The sequence below is a fragment of the Tachypleus tridentatus genome, chromosome 1 (assembly GCF_004210375.1).
Source record: "Tachypleus tridentatus isolate NWPU-2018 chromosome 1, ASM421037v1, whole genome shotgun sequence".
Taxonomy (NCBI): Eukaryota; Metazoa; Arthropoda; class Merostomata; order Xiphosura; family Limulidae; genus Tachypleus; species Tachypleus tridentatus.
This window is the reverse complement of record NC_134825.1, coordinates 107,861,070-107,882,685: the sequence shown is the minus strand read 5'-3', so window position 1 is coordinate 107,882,685 and position 21,616 is coordinate 107,861,070. Positions and strand designations below refer to the sequence as shown.

At 35.9% G+C, this 21,616-nt stretch overlaps 1 protein-coding gene across 2 annotated transcripts in view; it reads left to right on the top strand.

Annotated features, from left to right (window-relative positions):
• The window catches only part of LOC143257494 (beta-1-syntrophin-like), a 36,734-nt gene that overhangs the window by 7,518 nt on the left and 7,600 nt on the right, over window positions 1-21,616 (top strand). The window contains exons 2-5 of one of the 2 annotated variants that reach the window (XM_076516262.1): window positions 3,498-3,925; window positions 5,105-5,247; window positions 7,671-7,885; window positions 9,988-10,166. In XM_076516262.1, coding sequence (XP_076372377.1) covers window positions 3,498-3,925; window positions 5,105-5,247; window positions 7,671-7,885; window positions 9,988-10,166 — 965 coding nt within the window. The remainder of the gene's footprint in view (window positions 1-3,497; window positions 3,926-5,104; window positions 5,248-7,670; window positions 7,886-9,987; window positions 10,167-21,616) is intronic. The other variant, XM_076516270.1, reaches the window with a different exon arrangement.

Below are 21,616 nucleotides of genomic sequence, written 5' to 3'. Positions count from 1 at the left end.
AATGTTAACACTATGCATTATCATATTATAGCATATTTACTAAAACATGCTGTGATAAGTTTTAAGTGTGTAGTTATGGTATGATTTTCTATTCCACACACTTGTAGTTAAACAAATGTTTTTTGTTCACTTAGAAACAAGGGACGTGTTTGATGTTTTACTGTATTTTGTGGTTACCTAAATAGTAACCACGGGAATTGTTTCAGACTGTTAAAGTATATAGTCTGTAACTGATGTTCTTGGTGTATACATGATAGATTTTTAAGGTTTTTAAATGACAATAATGCATATACGTTAAGTGTAGATGTTACTACCCATGACTCTTGTTTGTTAAACTACAGTTTGAGTCTAAACTGTAATGATTTTTATCTAGCTTATAAATTATAACAAGTTATTAGTACCAAACATGCACTTTAACATGACACTTATGGAAAAATATTTGAACACATTTAAAGAATTCCTACGTATCACTTATTTTGATGCTTGTTTGTGTTTATTTGTAAAATGAAACTGATGGTTTAAGTGGTTTGATCTGGTTTCTTTGTGATGGTTTAAGTGGTTTGATCTGGTTTCTTTGTGATGGTTTAAGTGGTTTGATCTGGTTTCTTTGTGATGGTTTAAGTGGTTTGATCTGGTTTCTTTGTGATGGTTTAAGTGGTTTGATCCAGTTTCTTTGTGATGGTTTAAGTGGTTTGATCCAGTTTCTTTGTGATGGTTTAAGTGGTTTGATCCAGTTTCTTTGTGATGGTTTAAGTGGTTTGATCTGGTTTCTTTGTGATGGTTTAAGTGGTTTGATCCGGTTTCTTTGTGATGGTTTAAGTGGTTTGATCCAGTTTCTTTGTAATGGGTTAAGTGGTTTGATCTGGTTTCTTTGTGATGGTTTAAGTGGTTTGATCTGGTTTCTTTGTGATGGTTTAAGTGGTTTGATCTGGTTTCTTTGTGATGGTTTAAGTGGTTTGATCTGGTTTCTTTGTGATGGTTTAAGTGGTTTGATCTGGTTTCTTTGTGATGGTTTAAGTGGTTTGATCCAGTTTCTTTGTGATGGTTTAAGTGGTTTGATCCAGTTTCTTTGTGATGGTTTAAGTGGTTTGATCCAGTTTCTTTGTGATGGTTTAAGTGGTTTGATCTGGTTTCTTTGTGATGGTTTAAGTGGTTTGATCCGGTTTCTTTGTGATGGTTTAAGTGGTTTGATCCAGTTTCTTTGTAATGGGTTAAGTGGTTTGATCTGGTTTCTTTGTGATGGTTTAAGTGGTTTGATCCAGTTTCTTTGTGATGGTTTAAGTGGCTTGATCTGGTTTCTTTGTGATGGTTTGAGTGGTTTGATCTGGTTTCTTTGTGATGGTTTAAGTGGTTTGATCTGGTTTCTTTGAAATCCCTTTTTCTTCAGTGTGTTTGGTTTATACCACATAAAGAATCTTTCAGTAGACACTAAATCAGGAAAAAGTGAGTGAACTGGATGGAAAGATGCAGTGCTAATACATATTTACAGAGAGTTTATCTTGCTGAGAAACATTTAGTGTGATGTTTGTAACACAACATAACCTTATTTCAGCACCATTTTTTAGAAGTTCAAGAAAGTATAATAGGTTTTTGTGTTACAAGATAAAGGTCTGTCAAATGTTCTACAAAACTAGGTGAACATAGTGTATACATTACATAGTACGTGGACCAACACTAAGAAAGATGTTTTCATTTACACAAGTAAGAAGACTTAGTTTGTCACTGCCACTAGTTTTTAGCTTCAATTTAATTATATAGTTTCTTGTGGTTACAAGTTAGTATTAAATAACACAAGTAAGTAAAACTTTGTACTCTGGAAGTTTACTGGATCTTTAGTTTCAGGGTGTTAAAGGGTGAGGGAGTTCTCTAGATCTTTCATATGAAATATATGTAACTTATATACATAGTGGCAAGAGAAAAGAAGTGGAATTGCTGTTGATGAATATAAGTTACTAATGTTGAACTATAATTGTATGATGTACGTGTTATAGTCTAGTGACATTGGGTTGTAAGTGTATGATGTACGTGTTATAATCTAGTGATGTTGGGTTGCAAGTGTATGATGTACGTGTTATAATCTAGTGACATTGGGTTGTAAGTGTATGATGTATGTGTTATAAACTAGTGACATTGGGTTGTAAGTGTATGATGTACATGTTATAAACTAGTGACATTGGGTTGTAAGTGTATGATGTACATGTTATAAACTAGTGATGTTGGGTTGTAAATGTATGATGTACGTGTTATAAACTAGTGATGTTGGGTTGTAAGTGTATGATGTACGTGTTATAAACTAGTGATGTTGGGTTGTAAGTGTATGATGTACGTGTTATAAACTAGTGATGTTGGGTTGTAAGTGTATGATGTACGTGTTATAAACTAGTGATGTTGGGTTGTAAGTGTATGATGTACGTGTTATAAACTAGTGATGTTGGGTTGTAAGTGTATGATGTACGTGTTATAAACTATTGATGTTGGGTTGCAAGTGTATGATGTACGTGTTATAATCTAGTGATGTTGGGTTGTAAATGTATGATGTACGTGTTATAAGTTACTAATGTTGGACTAAGTGTATGATTATGTGTTATACACTAGTGACATTGGATTGTAAGTGTATGATGTACGTGTTATACACTAGTAACATTGGGTTGTAAGTGTATGATGTACCATGTTATAATCTAGTGATGTTGGGTTGTATAAGTTACTAATGTTGGACTATAAGTGTATGATGTACATGATATAAACTACCAATTCTGGGTTATAATTGTATGATGTTTATGTTATAAACTGATGTTACCAAGTTGTTTAATGTTGTCACATAGATAAAAAAGTCTCACCCTGGTGATTGTTACCAAGTAATTTAGGATCTCTAATTGTAATAAATGTGTTGTGGGTGTGGTTGTGTTACATGTTCAGGCAGGTAATGGTCTGATTTACTACCACAATCTAATAAATGTCTTGTTGGTGTGGTTGTGTTATAGGATTAGGGAGGTAATGGTCTGATTTACTACCACAGTCTAATAAATGTCTTGTTGTGGGTGTGGTTGTGTTATATGTTCAGGCAGGTAATGATCTGATTTACTATCACAACCTAATAAATGTCTTGTTGTAATATGACAAATGTTTGGATTATTTATTTCACTCCCATGTAGTTGAGATGTCTTCACTTAACCAAGTGGTAAAGATAATATGACAAGTGTTTGGATTATTTATATCACTCACATATTACTTCATATCTATCTTATATATATTTTTCTCTCCTTTTTTGCTTATATCAGTCTTGAGCATGAAACTAACTGTGTGTGTTGTCAAATTAACGAGTTCTATAGATTTCACCTTTGTATAATTTTGTTTTGAACATGTTTTTGTATTTTCTGTTACAATTTCTTGCATGTTATACATTGATATATTTTTCCTACTCTGTTTTACTTCCTTGCATGCTGTGCACCATTATTTTGCACGAATACCGTCACCTATATTAACGTATCGTTCCCCAGCCATCTCGTCATTTTATCTTGCAGTAAAGTACTTGAGAGAGGTGACTCCATATTTCCGCAAGACAATGATGTTGTCGGAGATCGGCTGGGACTTCCAACATGGCAGTTTTCTGTCAAGAGACATCTTAAGAGGACAACAGAAAATGTCCTGCTCCGACGTTCGGTGCGTGCCTCTACTTTTGTGCCACCTTGCAAGAAACCTGACAATCGAAGATTCTGAAAATAGAATATTTGAACTGCATTCCCCGGATCGATGTAATTCGTGTATTCTGCGGTGTTCTGACAGCACTCGGTGTTCAGCTTGGTTTAATGCCATTCACACAGTGATTTATAATCTCACCAGTAAAGCAGTTATAGAAGCTAACCATTTATTAATCAATGTGCTGGAAAAAGCTGAAGTAAAGTATATGGGCTGGCTTAGTGAGAAGGTTAGTCTTGTGACTTTTATTTCTTGTTATGAAGTGAAATTTGTAAACTCAAGTACTGCTGGTGTAGTGAATGTTTCAGTTAGGATTTTGAGTAATTGTAGAAATAGCTTGCAGGTACATCAGTGTGAATTATAGAAGTCCATATATGCTATTGAGTTGTGTGTTAAAAATTTTCACATTTTCTTCTAATTTATTGTCAGTAAAGTTACATTTATCTCTATACAAAGGTTGGGCATAATGGTGTTTTATTTTGAAATTCTGGTTAGCAGTTTTTGGGTTTTGTAATGTTGTCAATGATTTCCCTCAAGCTATGGAAACCCCGAATCAAGCAAAAGTATAGATGACTTGTTGAACTAACATGTTTAGATAAATATTTGGGGCATTTCAAAGATTGTGAAAACACTTATTTGTCAATTATTTAGACCAGGGTCTCTCAACTGAGAGAGAGGTCAACCTAGGGTTAATTAGATCAGAATTATGGTAAATACATATAATCAATTATACAATTCAGAGTAACAAACTCATTAGTTATTAGCAACTGTAGTTTGCTGTATTTAACTTGTTAGTGATAAATTTTTCATCCCAATTTCATATATTTTATGTTTTTCAAACTGACTGAGTAAAAAACTAAGTGGTGAATGGTACTGGAAGAGCTTTGAGTAACCTTGACCCAATATTTTTAACCTGCAAGTGAATCTCTTACAGTTTCTTAGCACCTCCTGATGTAAGTGGGCTGGTTCTAAAAGAAGTTTGTTATACTTGTCTGGTTTTGTGGTTCCATCAGTTTCCACTTATACCCATTACTTCATTATTTGCACTTTTATTTTCCTAACCCTGTTACAACCTGTATTCAAAACCTTACTATGTGTTAATGTATTTTTGCATGTGTAATTACCATTGTTACATGAAAAAAGTTCAAACTCTGACTACGTGTGTGTTAATTTTAAATCGTGTAAATTTGCCGTTATTTCTCTGAATCATCTTTTGTTATACAATATCATAACAACACGATGTGTTCACATAGAAACCTTGTGGATGATTAGGTTTACAAGCTCAGTAAAGAACATTAAAATATATTTATTTTCAGATGTGTGTGCACATGTTTCACAAAACCTTCAGATGCTGTATACAAATGAGATGTTTTAAAAGTAAGTTATCTCTAGTACATTACTCTTTTAGACACACGACGAATCAGGAAATGCACAGTGGAGACAAATATTTCTTGCTGTGACAGAGAGGGACATCTTATTTTATGATCTTGTTCCATGGACGAAGGAAGCTTGGGCTGTTCCCGCACACAGCTCATCTCTTGTTCAGACAAGGTATAATATTGTGGATTGAAAAGTTAATGAATGCATCTGGTATAGCAGATCTAACAAGTATGGTATATTTGAATGTGTCTGGTATAGTAGATTTAACAAGTATTGGTATATTTGAATGTGTCTGGTATAGTAGATCTAACAAGTATTGGTATATTTGAATGTGTCTGGTATAGTAGATCTAACAAGTATTGGTATATTTGAATGCATCTGGTATAGCAGATCTAACAAGTATGGGTATATTTGAATGTGTCTGGTATAGCAGATCTAACAAGTATTGGTATATTTGAATGTGTCTGGTATAGTAGATCTAACAAGTATTGGTATATTTGAATGTGTCTGGTATAGTAGATCTAACAAGTATTGGTATATTTGAATGCATCTGGTATAGCAGATCCAACAAGTATGGGTATATTTGAATGTGTCTGGTATAGCAGATCTAACACGTATTGGTATATTTGAATGTGTCTGGTATAGTAGATCTAACAGGTATTGGTATATTTGAATGCATCTGATATAGCAGATCTAACAAGTATTGGTATATTTGAATGCATCTGATATAGCAGATCTAACAAGTATTGGTATATTTGAATGTGTCTGGTATAGTAGATCTAACAAGTATTGGTATATTTGAATGTGTCTGTAATAGTAGATCTAACGTGTATGGGTATATTTCAATGTGTCTGGTATAGCAGATCTAACACGTATTGGTATATTTGAATGTGTCTGGTATAGCAGATCTAACGTGTATGGGTATATTTGAATGTGTCTGGTATAGCAGATCTAACGTGTATGGGTATATTTGAATGCATCTGGTATAGCAGATCTAACAAGTATGGGTATAACTGAATGTGTCTGGTATAGCAGATATAACAAGTATGGGTATAACTGAATGTGTCTGGTATAGCAGATATAACAAGTATGGGTATAACTGAATGTGTCTGGTATAGCAGATCTAACAAGTATTGGTATATTTGAATGCATCTGGTATAGTAGATCTAACAAGTATTGGTATATTGCAATGTGTCTGGTATAGTAGATGTAACAAGTATTGGTATATTTGAATGTGTCTGGTATAGCAGATCTAACAAGTATTGGTATATTTGAATGTGTCTGGTATAGCAGATCTAACAAGTATTGGTATATTTGAATGTGTCTGGTATAGCAGATCTAACAAGTATTGGTATATTTGAATGTGTCTGGTATAGCAGATCTAACACGTATTGGTATATTTGAATGTGTCTGGTATAGTAGATTTAACGTGTATGGGTATATTTGAATGCATCTGGTATAGCAGATCTAACAAGTATTGGTATATTTTAATGCATCTGGTATAGCAGATCTAACAAGTATTGGTATATTTTAATGCATCTGGTATAGTAGATCTAACAAGTATGGGTATATTTCAATGCATCTGGTATAGTAGATCTAACAAGTATTGGTATATTTGAATGCATCCGGTATAGCAGATCTAACAAGTATTGGTATCTTTGAATGTGTCTGGTATAGCAGATCTAACAAGTATTGGTATATTTCAATGCATCTGGTATAGCAGATCTAACAAGTATTGGTATATTTCAATGTGTCTGGTATAGTAGATTTAACGTGTATGGGTATATTTGAATGCATCTGGTATAGCAGATCTAACAAGTATTGGTATATTTGAATGCATCTGGTATAGCAGATCTAACAAGTATGGGTATATTTTAATGCATCTGGTATAGTAGATCTAACGTGTATGGGTATATTTCAATGCATCTGGTATAGTAGATCTAACAAGTATTGGTATATTTGAATGCATCTGGTATAGCAGATCTAACAAGTATTGGTATATTTGAATGCAACTGGTATAGCAGATTTAACAAGTATTGGTATATTTGAATGCATCTGGTATAGCAGATCTAACAAGTATTGGTATATTTGAATGTGTCTGGTATAGCAGATCTAACAAGTATTGGTATATTTCAATGCATCTGGTATAGCAGATCTAACAAGTATTGGTATATGTGAATGTGTCTGGTATAAGAGATCTAACAAGTATTGGTATATTTCAATGCATCTGGTATAGCAGATCTAACAAGTATTGGTATATGTGAATATGTCTGGTATAGTAGATGTAACAAGTATGAGTATATTTCAATGCATCTGGTATAGCAGATGTAACAAATACATTTTTATGATTCATGCTGTAAATATAGTTTATTTTTCGTTGTCTCTTCTGTATAACTTGATGTCTTTTAAGCCTAATTTTTGCAGTCTTCAGTGACAGAGAGAAGTTGTGTCATTACACTTACATGTAAATTCAAACATTCTTTGTACATCAAACAAATGTATCTTATGGCAGCATCTAATGAAATTCAAACAGAATGCTACTTTAGTGTTTTTGTGATGATCAACATTTTTATGTTTTTATTTACTGGATTTAGGCTAGTTCATTCGAGTTCTACCAGGAACCACCCTCCTAGCATCTCCATACCGGGTATTACGGACGTTATAAGCTTCACCCTTAGGATTGCAACTGACCAAGGAGTTGATTCGAGAGTGATGAGAGTTGAGACACACAGAGATCTCGCCACCTGGGTTCGCCACTTGGTCCAGGGGGCACATAATGCAGTGCTTGCAATGAAGGAAGCCCGGTATTGTAAGTACCAAACTTTTGTAGTGTCACACACTAGTGTACAAAGTTAAGTCGTAAATATCTTCAGCTCTGAGGCAGAAACACAAAGGAAATGATACATTGTTAAGTTGGAGAAGTACAGCTTGCTTAATTGTATGAATTTCTTGTTATCAGTTTAACTAAAGCTTAAACAGAGTAATAAAATGAATTACACTGATGGCTAAGGTACCGGATGCAGAGGTGGTGTTCATGGCACATGGAAACTGTACTTGAAACTAGAGTCTTTTAATGTAATTTAGTGGAAAGGTTTCATTAAATAATGTTGTGGTACATCTTGTAACACAGGAGAAGATGTTCATGGCACATGAAAACTGTACTTAAAACTTAGAGTGTTTTAATGTGATTTAGTGGAAAGGTTACACTAAATAGTGTTATGGTACATCTTGTAACACAAGAGAAGGTGTTCATGGCACATGAAAACTGTACTTATAGCTTAGAGTCTTTTAATGTGATTTAGTGGAAAGGTTTCACTAAATAGTGTTGTGGTACATCTTATAACACAGGAGAAGGTGTTCATGGTACATGGAAACTGTACTTAAAATTTAGTCTTTTAATGTGATGTAGTGGAATGGTTACACTAAATAGTGTTGTGGTACATCTTCTAACACAGGAGAAGGTGTTCATGGTACATGAAAACTGTACTTAAAACATAGTCTTTTAATGTGATTTAGTGGAATGGTTACACTAAATAGTGTTGCGGTACATCTTGTAACACAAGAGAAGGTGTTCATGGCACATAGAAACTGTACTTAAAATGTAGTATTTTAATGTAATTTAGTAGAAAGGTTTCACTAAATAGTGTTGTGGTACATCTTGTAACACAAGAGAAGGTGTTCATGGCACATGAAAACTGTACTTTATGGCAGGTTTCAAACATGTATTTTAATCAGTGTTGAGCTCCCTATGTTCAGTCTCACAGACATCTTCACGTCTATGAATGTAAGATTAAATTACTTTTAATTCTAAACTGTTATACATGAAAATTATATATGCATATAACAATTAGTACTGTTCTTTCCTATACAACTACTAAAACTAATTGAATGAGGAAAATATTAAACAGGCAGTGTTATAAGATTACTATTTGGTACAAGCTACACATATTTACCTCTGGGAATTGAATTTTCTATTGTATATGAACTATATTTAGGAAGCCACCTGACAGTTTAAGTGTTTTGTCACTTTATGATCCACTTCACATTGATGTTAACTTCTATTCAGAACAAACTATATATTTAGAGTGAATATAAAAAGGAACTTGGTTTTGAGAGTAACTACTTAATTATACTTATATTCTCAAAGAGAATGTATTGTTGCACTGGTTGTGTAGCCTGAGCATGAACAATATTTTGGCCTAAATCGAACACCTCAATTGAAATTTAGATTAATCTTAAGTCCACATATTATAGCTAACAACAATTTGTAGTAAAAATATACTGATAACAACTGAAAAATAGTTAAATAATAGAACATATATGTATAGGAGGATTCCAGCATTTAAATGAGGAACTGAATAATTAACCCTTTCACTGTGGCTGGGACACATATTTCCCAGTGCACCAGTGCCCTCACGCTGCAACCAGGACAAATGTTTCCTATTGTATTTCAAAATTCCTACACATAACATGTGGCAGTGAAATTATTAGAATGAAATTTCTGGTACCCCACCTGTAGTTCATTCATGGATTCCATTCAGTAACCCCACAAGTGCAAGCTGACTGTGCCCACATTGGCAAGTAGTACCATTGTTTACTGTGTAAATATGCTTGACTCAGATCTATAAAAAATTACTGTGTCATATAAAATACCTTTAGAAACTTGTATTGTTAATGTTTTAAAATGGAAGTCCTTCTAGCAGTGACCTATGTTATCATAAACAGATGAGTTTACTTATCCAGATATTTAGTACACAAAGGAAGTAGTTAATTAGGAGATTAAGTGGAAGGTAATTGTTTTCAACAAGAGCTTGTTACTTATCATAGTAACATGAAATTCCACAGTTATACTTGAGAATACAACATGTGTGGTTTGTGTGACTCTAAACTTCAGTTTTATCTTTTATCTAGCTTGTGTCTACCAAGGACAAGACTGTCAAATTGTTTTACACTATGAGAATGGAATTATGCTCCTGGATGGGAGGCAACAGACTGTTCTTTTTCAATGTGCGTATGAAAAGTTATTAATGTCTGCTGATGATGGAATACAATTGGTATGGTTAGAATTTGGAGATGAACAGGGTGAAAAGGTAACATCTTCTTTTGTGCACTTCAGAGTATTTTTAATTTAATGTTTGTCCTGTGGATCATTGGTCTAGGGAGGAACTGCAAAATGGTTACAAACATTCTGACATGGTGGACTGTTAGTTAATTTAATGGTTGTCCTGTGGATCATTGGTCTAGGGAGGAACTACAAAATGGTTACAAACATTCTGACATGGTGGACTGTTAGTTAATTTAATGGTTTTTTTGTGGATCATTGGTCTAGAGAGGAACTTCAAAATGGTTACAAACATTCTGACATGGTGGACTGTTAGTTAATTTAATGGATGTCCTGTGGATCATTGGTTTAGGGAGGAACTACAAAATGGTTACAAACATTCTATCATGGTGGACTGTTAGTTAATTTAATGGTTGTCCTGTGGATCATTGGTCTAGGGAGGAACTGCAAAATGGTTACAAACATTCTGACATGGTGGACTGTTAGTTAATTTAATGGTTGTCTGTGGATCATTGGTCTAGGGAGGAACTGAAAAATGGTTACAAACATTCTATCATGGTGGACTGTTAGTTAATTTAATGGTTGTCTGTGGAACATTGGTCTAGGGAGGAACTGCAAAATGGTTACAAACATTCTATCATGGTGGACTGTTAGTTAATTTAATGGTTTTCCTGTGGATCATTGGTCTAGGGAGGAACTACAAAATGGTTACAAACATTCTGACATAGTGGACTGTTAGTGAATTTAATGGTTGTCCTGTGGATCATTGGTCTAGGGAGGAACTGCAAAATGGTTACAAACATTCTGACATGGTGGACTGTTAGTGAATTTAATGGTTGTCCTGTGGATCATTGGTTTAGGGAGGAACTACAAAATGGTTACAAACATTCTATCATGGTGGACTGTTAGTTAATTTAATGGTTGTCCTGTGGATCATTGGTCTAGGGAGGAACTACAAAATGGTTACAAACATTCTATCATGGTGGACTGTTAGTTAATTTAATGGTTGTCCTGTGGATCATTGGTCTAGGGAGGAACTGCAAAATGGTTACAAACATTCTGACATGGTGGACTGTTAGTTAATTTAATGGTTGTCCTGTGGATCATTGGTTTAGGGAGGAACTACAAAATGGTTACAAATATTCTATCATGGTGGACTGTTAGTTAATTTAATGGTTGTCCTGTGGATCATTGGTCTAGGGAGGAACTACAAAATGGTTACAAACATTCTGACATGGTGGACTGTTAGTTAATTTAATGGTTTTCTTGTGGATCATTGGTCTAGAGAGGAACTTCAAAATGGTTACAAACATTCTGACATGGTGGACTGTTAGTTAATTTAATGGTTGTCCTGTGGATCATTGGTCTCGGGAGGAACTACAAAATGGTTACAAACATTCTGACATGGTGGACTGTTTGTTAATTTAATAGTTGTCCTACGGATCATTGGTCTAGGGAGGAACTGCAAAATGGTTACAAACATTCTGACATGGTGGACTGTTTGTTAATTTAATAGTTGTCCTACGGATCATTGGTCTAGGGAGGAACTGCAAAATGGTTACAAACATTTTATCATGGTGGACTGTTAGTTAATTTAATGGTTGTCTGTGGAACATTGGTCTAGGGAGGAACTGCAAAATGGTTCCAAACACATTCTATCATGGTGGACTGTTAGTTAATTTAATGGTTGTCCTGTGGATCATTGGTCTAGAGAGGAACTACAAAATGGTTACAAACATTCTGACATGGTGGACTGTTAGTTAATTTAATGGTTTTCCTGTGGATCATTGGTCTAGAGAGGAACTTCAAAATGGTTACAAACATTCTGACATGGTGGACTGTTAGTTAATTTAATGGTTGTCCTGTGGATCATTGGTCTAGGGAGGAACTGCAAAATGGTTACAAACATTCTGACATGGTACACTGTTTGTTAATTTAATGGTTGTCCTGTGGATCATTGGTCTAGGGAGAAACTGCAAAATTGTTACAAACATTTTATCATGGTGGACTGTTAGTTAATTTAATGGTTGTCCTGTGGATCATTGGTTTAGGGAGGAACTGCAAAATGGTTACAAACATTCTAACATGGTGGACTGTTAGTTAATTTAATGGTTGTCCTGTGGATCATTGGTCTAGGGAGGAACTGCAAAATGGTTACAAACATTCTATCATGGTGGACTGTTAGTTAATTTAATGGTTGTCCTGTGGATCATTGGTTTAGGGACGAACTACAAAATGGTTACAAACACTCTATCATGGTGGACTGTTTGTTAATTTAATGGTTGTCCTGTGGATCATTGGTCTAGGGAGGAACTACAGAATGGTTACGAACATGCTGACGTGGTGGACTGTTAGTTATTGTAATGGTTTTCCTGTGGATCATTGGTCTATAGAGGAACTTCAAAATGGTTACAAACATTCTGACATGGTGGACTGTTAGTTAATTTAATGGTTGTCCTGTGGATCATTGGTCTAGGGAAGAACTGCAAAATGGTTACAAACATTCTGACATGGTGGACTGTCAGTGAATTTAATGGTTGTCTGTGGATCATTGGTCTAGGGAGGAACTGCAAAATTGTTACAAACATATTATCATGGTGGACTGTTAGTTAATTTAATGGTTGTCCTGTGGATCATTGGTCTAGGGAGGAACAAAATGGTTACAAACATTCTGACATGGTACACTGTTAGTTAATTTAATGGTTGTCCTGTGGATCATTGGTCTAGGGAGGAAACAAAATGGTTACAAACATTCTGACATGGTACTGTTAGTTAATTTAATGGTTTTCCTGTGGATCATTGGTCTAGAGAGGAACAAAATGGTTACAAACATTCTGACATGGTGGACTGTTAGTTAATTTAATGGTTGTCCTGTGGATCATTGGTCTAGGGAGGAACTACAAACAAAATGGTTACAAACATTCTGACATGGTGGACTGTTTGTTAATTTAATGGTTGTCCTGTGGATCATTGGTCTAGGGAGGAACTGCAAAATGGTTACAAACATTCTGACATGGTGGACTGTTAGTTAATTTAATGGTTGTCCTGTGGATCATTGGTCTAGGGAGGAACTGCAAAATGGTTACAAACATTCTATCATGGTGGACTGTTAGTTAATTTAATGGTTGTCCTGTGGATCATTGGTCTAGGGAGGAACTACAAAATGGTTACAAACATTCTGACATGGTGGACTGTTAGTTAATTTAATGGTTGTCCTGTGGATCATTGGTCTAGGGAGGAACTGCAAAATGGTTACAAACATTCTGACATGGTGGACTGTTAGTTAATTTAATGGTTGTCCTGTGGATCATTGGTCTAGGGAGGTTACAAAACTACAAAATGGTTACAAACATTCTATCATGGTGGACTGTTAGTTAATTTAATGGTTGTCCTGTGGATCATTGGTCTAGGGAGGAACTGCAAAATGGTTACAAACATTCTGACATGGTGGACTGTTAGTTAATTTAATGGTTGTCCTGTGGATCATTGGTCTAGGGAGGAACTGCAAAATGGTTACAAACATTCTGACATGGTGGACTGTTAGTTAATTTAATGGTTGTCCTGTGGATCATTGGTTTAGGGAGGAACTACAAAATGGTTACAAACATTCTATCATGGTGGACTGTTAGTTAATTTAATGGTTGTCCTGTGGATCATTGGTCTAGGGAGGAACTACAAAATGGTTACAAACATTCTGACATGGTGGACTGTTAGTTAATTTAATGGTTTTCCTGTGGATCATTGGTCTAGAGAGGAACTTCAAAATGGTTACAAACATTCTGACATGGTGGACTGTTAGTTAATTTAATGGTTGTCCTGTGGATCATTGGTCTAGGGAGGAACTGCAAAATGGTTACAAACATTCTGACATGGTGGACTGTTTGTTAATTTAATGGTTGTCCTGTGGATCATTGGTCTAGGGAGGAACTGCAAAATGGTTACAAACATTCTGACATGGTGGACTGTTTGTTAATTTAATGGTTGTCCTGTGGATCATTGGTCTAGGGAGGAACTGCAAAATGGTTACAAACATTCTGATCATGGTGGACTGTTAGTTAATTTAATGGTTGTCCTGTGGATCATTGGTCTAGGGAGGAACTGCAAAATGGTTACAAACATTCTGACATGGTGGACTGTTAGTTAATTTAATGGTTGTCCTGTGGATCATTGGTCTAGTGGAGGAACTACAAAATGGTTACAAACATTCTGACATGGTGGACTGTTAGTTAATTTAATGGTTGTCCTGTGGATCATTGGTCTAGGGAGGAACTTCAAAATGGTTACAAACATTCTGACATGGTGGACTGTTAGTTAATTTAATGGTTGTCCTGTGGATCATTGGTCTAGGGAGGAACTGCAAAATGGTTACAAACATTCTGACATGGTGGACTGTTAGTTAATTTAATGGTTGTCCTGTGGATCATTGGTCTAGGGAGGAACTGCAAAATGGTTACAAACATTCTGACATGGTGGACTGTTTGTTAATTTAATGGTTGTCCTGTGGATCATTGGTCTAGGGAGGAACTGCAAAATTGTTACAAACATTTTATCATGGTGGACTGTTAGTTAATTTAATGGTTGTCCTGTGGATCATTGGTCTATGGAGGAACTGCAAAATGGTTACAAACATTCTATCATGGTGGACTGTTAGTTAATTTAATGGTTGTCCTGTGGATCATTGGTTTAGGGACGAACTACAAAATGGTTACAAACATTCTATCATGGTGGACTGTTTGTTAATTTAATGGTTGTCCTGTGGATCATTGGTCTAGGGAGGAACTACAAAATGGTTACAAACATTCTGACATGGTGGACTGTTAGTTATTGTAATGGTTTTCCTGTGGATCATTGGTCTAGAGAGGAACTTCAAAATGGTTACAAACATTCTGACATGGTGGACTGTTAGTTAATTTAATGGTTGTCCTGTGGATCATTGGTCTAGGGAAGAACTGCAAAATGGTTACAAACATTCTGACATGGTGGACTGTCAGTGAATTTAATGGTTGTCTGTGGATCATTGGTCTAGGGAGGAACTGCAAAATTGTTACAAACATATTATCATGGTGGACTGTTAGTTAATTTAATGGTTGTCCTGTGGATCATTGGTTTAGGGAGGAACTGCAAAATTGTTACAAACATTCTGACATGGTGGACTGTTTGTTAATTTAATGGTTGTCCTGTGGATCATTGGTCTAGGGAGGAACTGCAAAATGGTTACAAACATTCTGACATGGTACACTGTTTGTTAATTTAATGGTTGTCCTGTGGATCATTGGTCTAGGGAGGAACTACAAAATGGTTACAAACATTCTGACATGGTGGACTGTTAGTTAATTTAATGGTTTTCTTGTGGATCATTGGTCTAGAGAGGAACTTCAAAATGGTTACAAACATTCTGACATGGTGGACTGTTAGTTAATTTAATGGTTGTCCTGTGGATCATTGGTCTAGGGAGGAACTACAAAATGGTTACAAACATTCTGACATGGTGGACTGTTTGTTAATTTAATGGTTGTCCTGTGGATCATTGGTCTAGGGAGGAACTGCAAAATGGTTACAAACATTCTGACATGGTGGACTGTTAGTTAATTTAATGGTTGTCCTGTGGATCATTGGTCTAGGAACTGCAAAATGGTTACAAACATTTTATCATGGTGGACTGTTAATTTAATGGTTGTCTGTGGATCATTGGTCTAGGGAGGAACTGCAAAATGGTTCCAAAACATTCTATCATGGTGGACTGTTAGTTAATTTAATGGTTGTCCTGTGGATCATTGGTCTAGGGAGGAACTACAAAATGGTTACAAACATTCTGACATGGTGGACTGTTAGTTAATTTAATGGTTTTCCTGTGGATCATTGGTCTAGAGAGGAACTTCAAAATGGTTACAAACATTCTGACATGGTGGACTGTTAGTTAATTTAATGGTTGTCCTGTGGATCATTGGTCTAGGGAGGAACTGCAAAATGGTTACAAACATTCTGACATGGTACACTGTTTGTTAATTTAATGGTTGTCCTGTGGATCATTGGTCTAGGGAGAAACTGCAAAATTGTTACAAACATTTTATCATGGTGGACTGTTAGTTAATTTAATGGTTGTCCTGTGGATCATTGGTTTAGGGAGGAACTGCAAAATGGTTACAAACATTCTGACATGGTGGACTGTTAGTTAATTTAATGGTTGTCTGTGGATCATTGGTCTAGGGAGGAACTGCAAAATGGTTACAAACATTCTATCATGGTGGACTGTTAGTTAATTTAATGGTTGTCCTGTGGATCATTGGTTTAGGGACGAACTACAAAATGGTTACAAACATTCTATCATGGTGGACTGTTTGTTAATTTAATGGTTGTCCTGTGGATCATTGGTCTAGGGAGGAACTACAAAATGGTTACAAACATTCTGACATGGTGGACTGTTAGTTATTTAATGGTTTTCCTGTGGATCATTGGTCTAGAGAGGAACTTCAAAATGGTTACAAACATTCTGACATGGTGGACTGTTAGTTAATTTAATGGTTGTCCTGTGGATCATTGGTCTAGGGAAGAACTGCAAAATGGTTACAAACATTCTGACATGGTGGACTGTTAGTTAATTTAATGGTTGTCTGTGGATCATTGGTCTAGGGAGGAACTGCAAAATGGTTACAAACATATTATCATGGTGGACTGTTAGTTAATTTAATGGTTGTCCTGTGGATCATTGGTCTAGGGAGGAACTGCAAAATGGTTACAAACATTCTGACATGGTACACTGTTTGTTAATTTAATGGTTGTCCTGTGGATCATTGGTCTAGGGAGGAACTGCAAAATGGTTACAAACATTCTGACATGGTGGACTGTTAGTTAATTTAATGGTTGTCTGTGGATCATTGGTCTAGGGAGGAACTGCAAAATGGTTACAAACATTCTATCATGGTGGACTGTTAGTTAATTTAATTGTTGTCCTGTGGATCATTGGTTTAGGGACGAACTACAAAATGGTTACAAACATTCTATCATGGTGGACTGTTTGTTAATTTAATGGTTGTCCTGTGGATCATTGGTCTAGGGAAAAACTACAAAATGGTTACAAACATTCTGACATGGTGGACTGCTAGTTATTGTAATGGTTTTCCTGTGGATCATTGGTCTAGAGAGGAACTTCAAAATGGTTACAAACATTCTGACATGGTGGACTGTTAGTTAATTTAATGGTTCTCCTGTGGATCATTGGTCTAGGGAAGAACTGCAAAATGGTTACAAACATTCTGACATGGTGGACTGTCAGTGAATTTAATGGTTGTCTGTGGATCATTGGTCTAGGGAGGAACTGCAAAATTGTTACAAACATATTATCATGGTGGACTGTTAGTTAATTTAATGGTTGTCCTGTGGATCATTGGTTTAGGGAGGAACTGCAAAATGGTTACAAACATTCTGACATGGTACACTGTTTGTTAATTTAATGGTTGTCCTGTGGATCATTGGTCTAGGGAGGAACTGCAAAATGGTTACAAACATTCTGACATGGTACACTGTTTGTTAATTTAATGGTTGTCCTGTGGATCATTGGTCTAGGGAGGAACTACAAAATGGTTACAAACATTCTGACATGGTGGACTGTTAGTTAATTTAATGGTTTTCTTGTGGATCATTGGTCTAGAGAGGAACTTCAAAATGGTTACAAACATTCTGACATTGTGGACTGTTAGTTAATTTAATGGTTGTCCTGTGGATCATTGGTCTAGGGAGGAACTACAAAATGGTTACAAACATTCTGACATGGTGGACTGTTTGTTAATTTAATAGTTGTCCTACGGATCATTGGTCTAGGGAGGAACTGCAAAATGGTTACAAACATTCTGACATGGTGGACTGTTAGTTAATTTAATGGTTGTCTGTGGAACATTGGTCTAGGGAGGAACTGCAAAATGGTTCCAAACACATTCTATCATGGTGGACTGTTAGTTAATTTAATGGTTGTCCTGTGGATCATTGGTCTAGGGAGGAACTACAAAATGGTTACAAACATTCTGACATGGTGGACTGTTAGTTAATTTAATGGTTTTCATGTGGATCATTGGTCTAGAGAGGAACTTCAAAATGGTTACAAACATTCTGACATCGTGGACTGTTAGTTAATTTAATGGTTGTCCTGTGGATCATTGGTCTAGGGAGGAACTGCAAAATGGTTACAAACATTCTGACATGGTACACTGTTTGTTAATTTAATGGTTGTCCTGTGGATCATTGGTCTAGGGAGAAACTGCAAAATTGTTACAAACATTTTATCATGGTGGACTGTTAGTTAATTTAATGGTTGTCCTGTGGATCATTGGTTTAGGGAGGAACTGCAAAATGGTTACAAACATTCTGACATGGTGGACTGTTAGTTAATTTAATGGTTGTCTGTGGATCATTGGTCTATGGAGGAACTGCAAAATGGTTACAAACATTCTATCATGGTGGACTGTTAGTTAATTTAATGGTTGTCCTGTGGATCATTGGTTTAGGGACGAACTACAAAATGGTTACAAACATTCTATCATGGTGGACTGTTTGTTAATTTAATGGTTGTCCTGTGGATCATTGGTCTAGGGAGGAACTACAAAATGGTTACAAACATTCTGACATGGTGGACTGTTAGTTATTGTAATGGTTTTCCTGTGGATCATTGGTCTAGAGAGGAACTTCAAAATGGTTACAAACATTCTGACATGGTGGACTGTTAGTTAATTTAATGGTTGTCCTGTGGATCATTGGTCTAGGGAAGAACTGCAAAATGGTTACAAACATTCTGACATGGTGGACTGTCAGTGAATTTAATGGTTGTCTGTGGATCATTGGTCTAGGGAGGAACTGCAAAATTGTTACAAACATATTATCATGGTGGACTGTTAGTTAATTTAATGGTTGTCCTGTGGATCATTGGTTTAGGGAGGAACTGCAAAATTGTTACTAACATTCTGACACGGTACACTGTTTGTTAATTTAATGGTTGTCCTGTGGATCATTGGTCTAGGGAGGAACTGCAAAATGGTTACAAACATTCTGATATGGTACACTGTTTGTTAATTTAATGGTTGTCCTGTGGATCATTGGTCTAGGGAGGAACTACAAAATGGTTACAAACATTCTGACATGGTGGACTGTTAGTTAATTTAATGGTTTTCTTGTGGATCATTGGTCTAGAGAGGAACTTCAAAATGGTTACAAACATTCTGACATGGTGGACTGTTAGTTAATTTAATGGTTGTCCTGTGGATCATTGGTCTAGGGAGGAACTACAAAATAGTTACAAACATTCTGACATGGTGGACTGTTTGTTAATTTAATAGTTGTCCTACGGATCATTGGTCTAGGGAGGAACTGCAAAATGGTTACAAACATTCTGACATGGTGGACTGTTAGTTAATTTAATGGTTGTCCTGTGGATCATTGGTCTAGGGAGGAACTACAAAATGGTTACAAACATTCTGACATGGTGGACTGTTAGTTAATTTAATGGTTTTCATGTGGATCATTGGTCTAGAGAGGAACTTCAAAATGGTTACAAACATTCTGACATCGTGGACTGTTAGTTAATTTAATGGTTGTCCTGTGGATCATTGGTCTAGGGAGGAACTGCAAAATGGTTACAAACATTCTGACATGGTACACTGTTTGTTAATTTAATGGTTGTCCTGTGGATCATTGGTCTAGGGAGAAACTGCAAAATTGTTACAAACATTTTATCATGGTGGACTGTTAGTTAATTTAATGGTTGTCCTGTGGATCATTGGTCTATGGAGGAACTGCAAAATGGTTACAAACATTCTATCATGGTGGACTGTTAGTTAATTTAATGGTTGTCCTGTGGATCATTGGTTTAGGGACGAACTACAAAATGGTTACAAACATTCTATCATGGTGGACTGTTTGTTAATTTAATGGTTGTCCTGTGGATCATTGGTCTAGGGAGGAACTACAAAATGGTTACAAACATTCTGACATGGTGGACTGTTAGTCATTGTAATGGTTTTCCTGTGGATCATTGGTCTAGAGAGGAACTTCAAAATGGTTACAAACATTCTGACATGGTGGACTATTAGTTAATTTAATGGTTGTCCTGTGGATCATTGGTCTAGGGAAGAACTGCAAAATGGTTACAAACATTCTGACATGGTGGACTGTCAGTGAATTTAATGGTTGTCTGTGGATCATTGGTCTAGGGAGGAACTGCAAAATTGTTACAAACATATTATCATGGTGGACTGTTAGTTAATTTAATGGTTGTCCTGTGGATCATTGGTTTAGGGAGGAACTGCAAAATTGTTATAAACATTCTGACACGGTACACTGTTTGTTAATTTAATGGTTGTCCTGTGGATCATTGGTCTAGGGAGGAACTGCAAAATGGTTACAAACATTCTGATATGGTACACTGTTTGTTAATTTAATGGTTGTCCTGTGGATCATTGGTCTAGGGAGGAACTACAAAATGGTTACAAACATTCTGACATGGTGGACTGTTAGTTAATTTAATGGTTTTCTTGTGGATCATTGGTCTAGAGAGGAACTTCAAAATGGTTACAAACATTCTGACATGGTGGACTGTTAGTTAATTTAATGGTTGTCCTGTGGATCATTGGTCTAGGGAGGAACTACAAAATAGTTACAAACATTCTGACATGGTGGACTGTTTGTTAATTTAATAGTTGTCCTACGGATCATTGGTCTAGGGAGGAACTGCAAAATGGTTACAAACATTCTGACATGGTGGACTGTTTGTTAATTTAATAGTTGTCCTACGGATCATTGGTCTAGGGACGAACTGCAAAATGGTTACAAACATTTTATCATGGTGGACTGTTAGTTCATTTAATGGTTGTCTGTGGAACATTGGTCTCGGGAGGAACTGCAAAATGGTTCCAAACACATTCTATCATGGTGGACTGTTAGTTAATTTAATGGTTGTCCTGTGGATCATTGGTCTAGGGAGGAACTACAAAATGGTTACAAACATTCTGACATGGTGGACTGTTAGTTAATTTAATGGTTTTCATGTGGATCATTGGTCTAGAGAGGAACTTCAAAATGGTTACAAACATTCTGACATGGTGGACTGTTAGTTAATTTAATGGTTGTCCTGTGGATCATTGGTCTAGGGAGGAACTGCAAAATGGTTACAAACATTCTGACATGGTACACTGTTTGTTAATTTAATGGTTGTCCTGTGGATCATTGGTCTAGGGAGAAACTGCAAAATTGTTACAAACATTTTATCATGGTGGACTGTTAGTTAATTTAATGGTTGTCCTGTGGATCATTGGTTTAGCGAGGAACTGCAAAATGGTTACAAACATTCTGACATTGTGGACTGTTAGTTAATTTAATTGTTGTCTGTGGATCCTTGGTCTAGGGAGAAACTGCAAAATGGTTACAAACATTCTATCATGGTGGACTGTTAGTTAATTTAATGGTTGTCCTGTGGATCATTGGTTTAGGGACGAA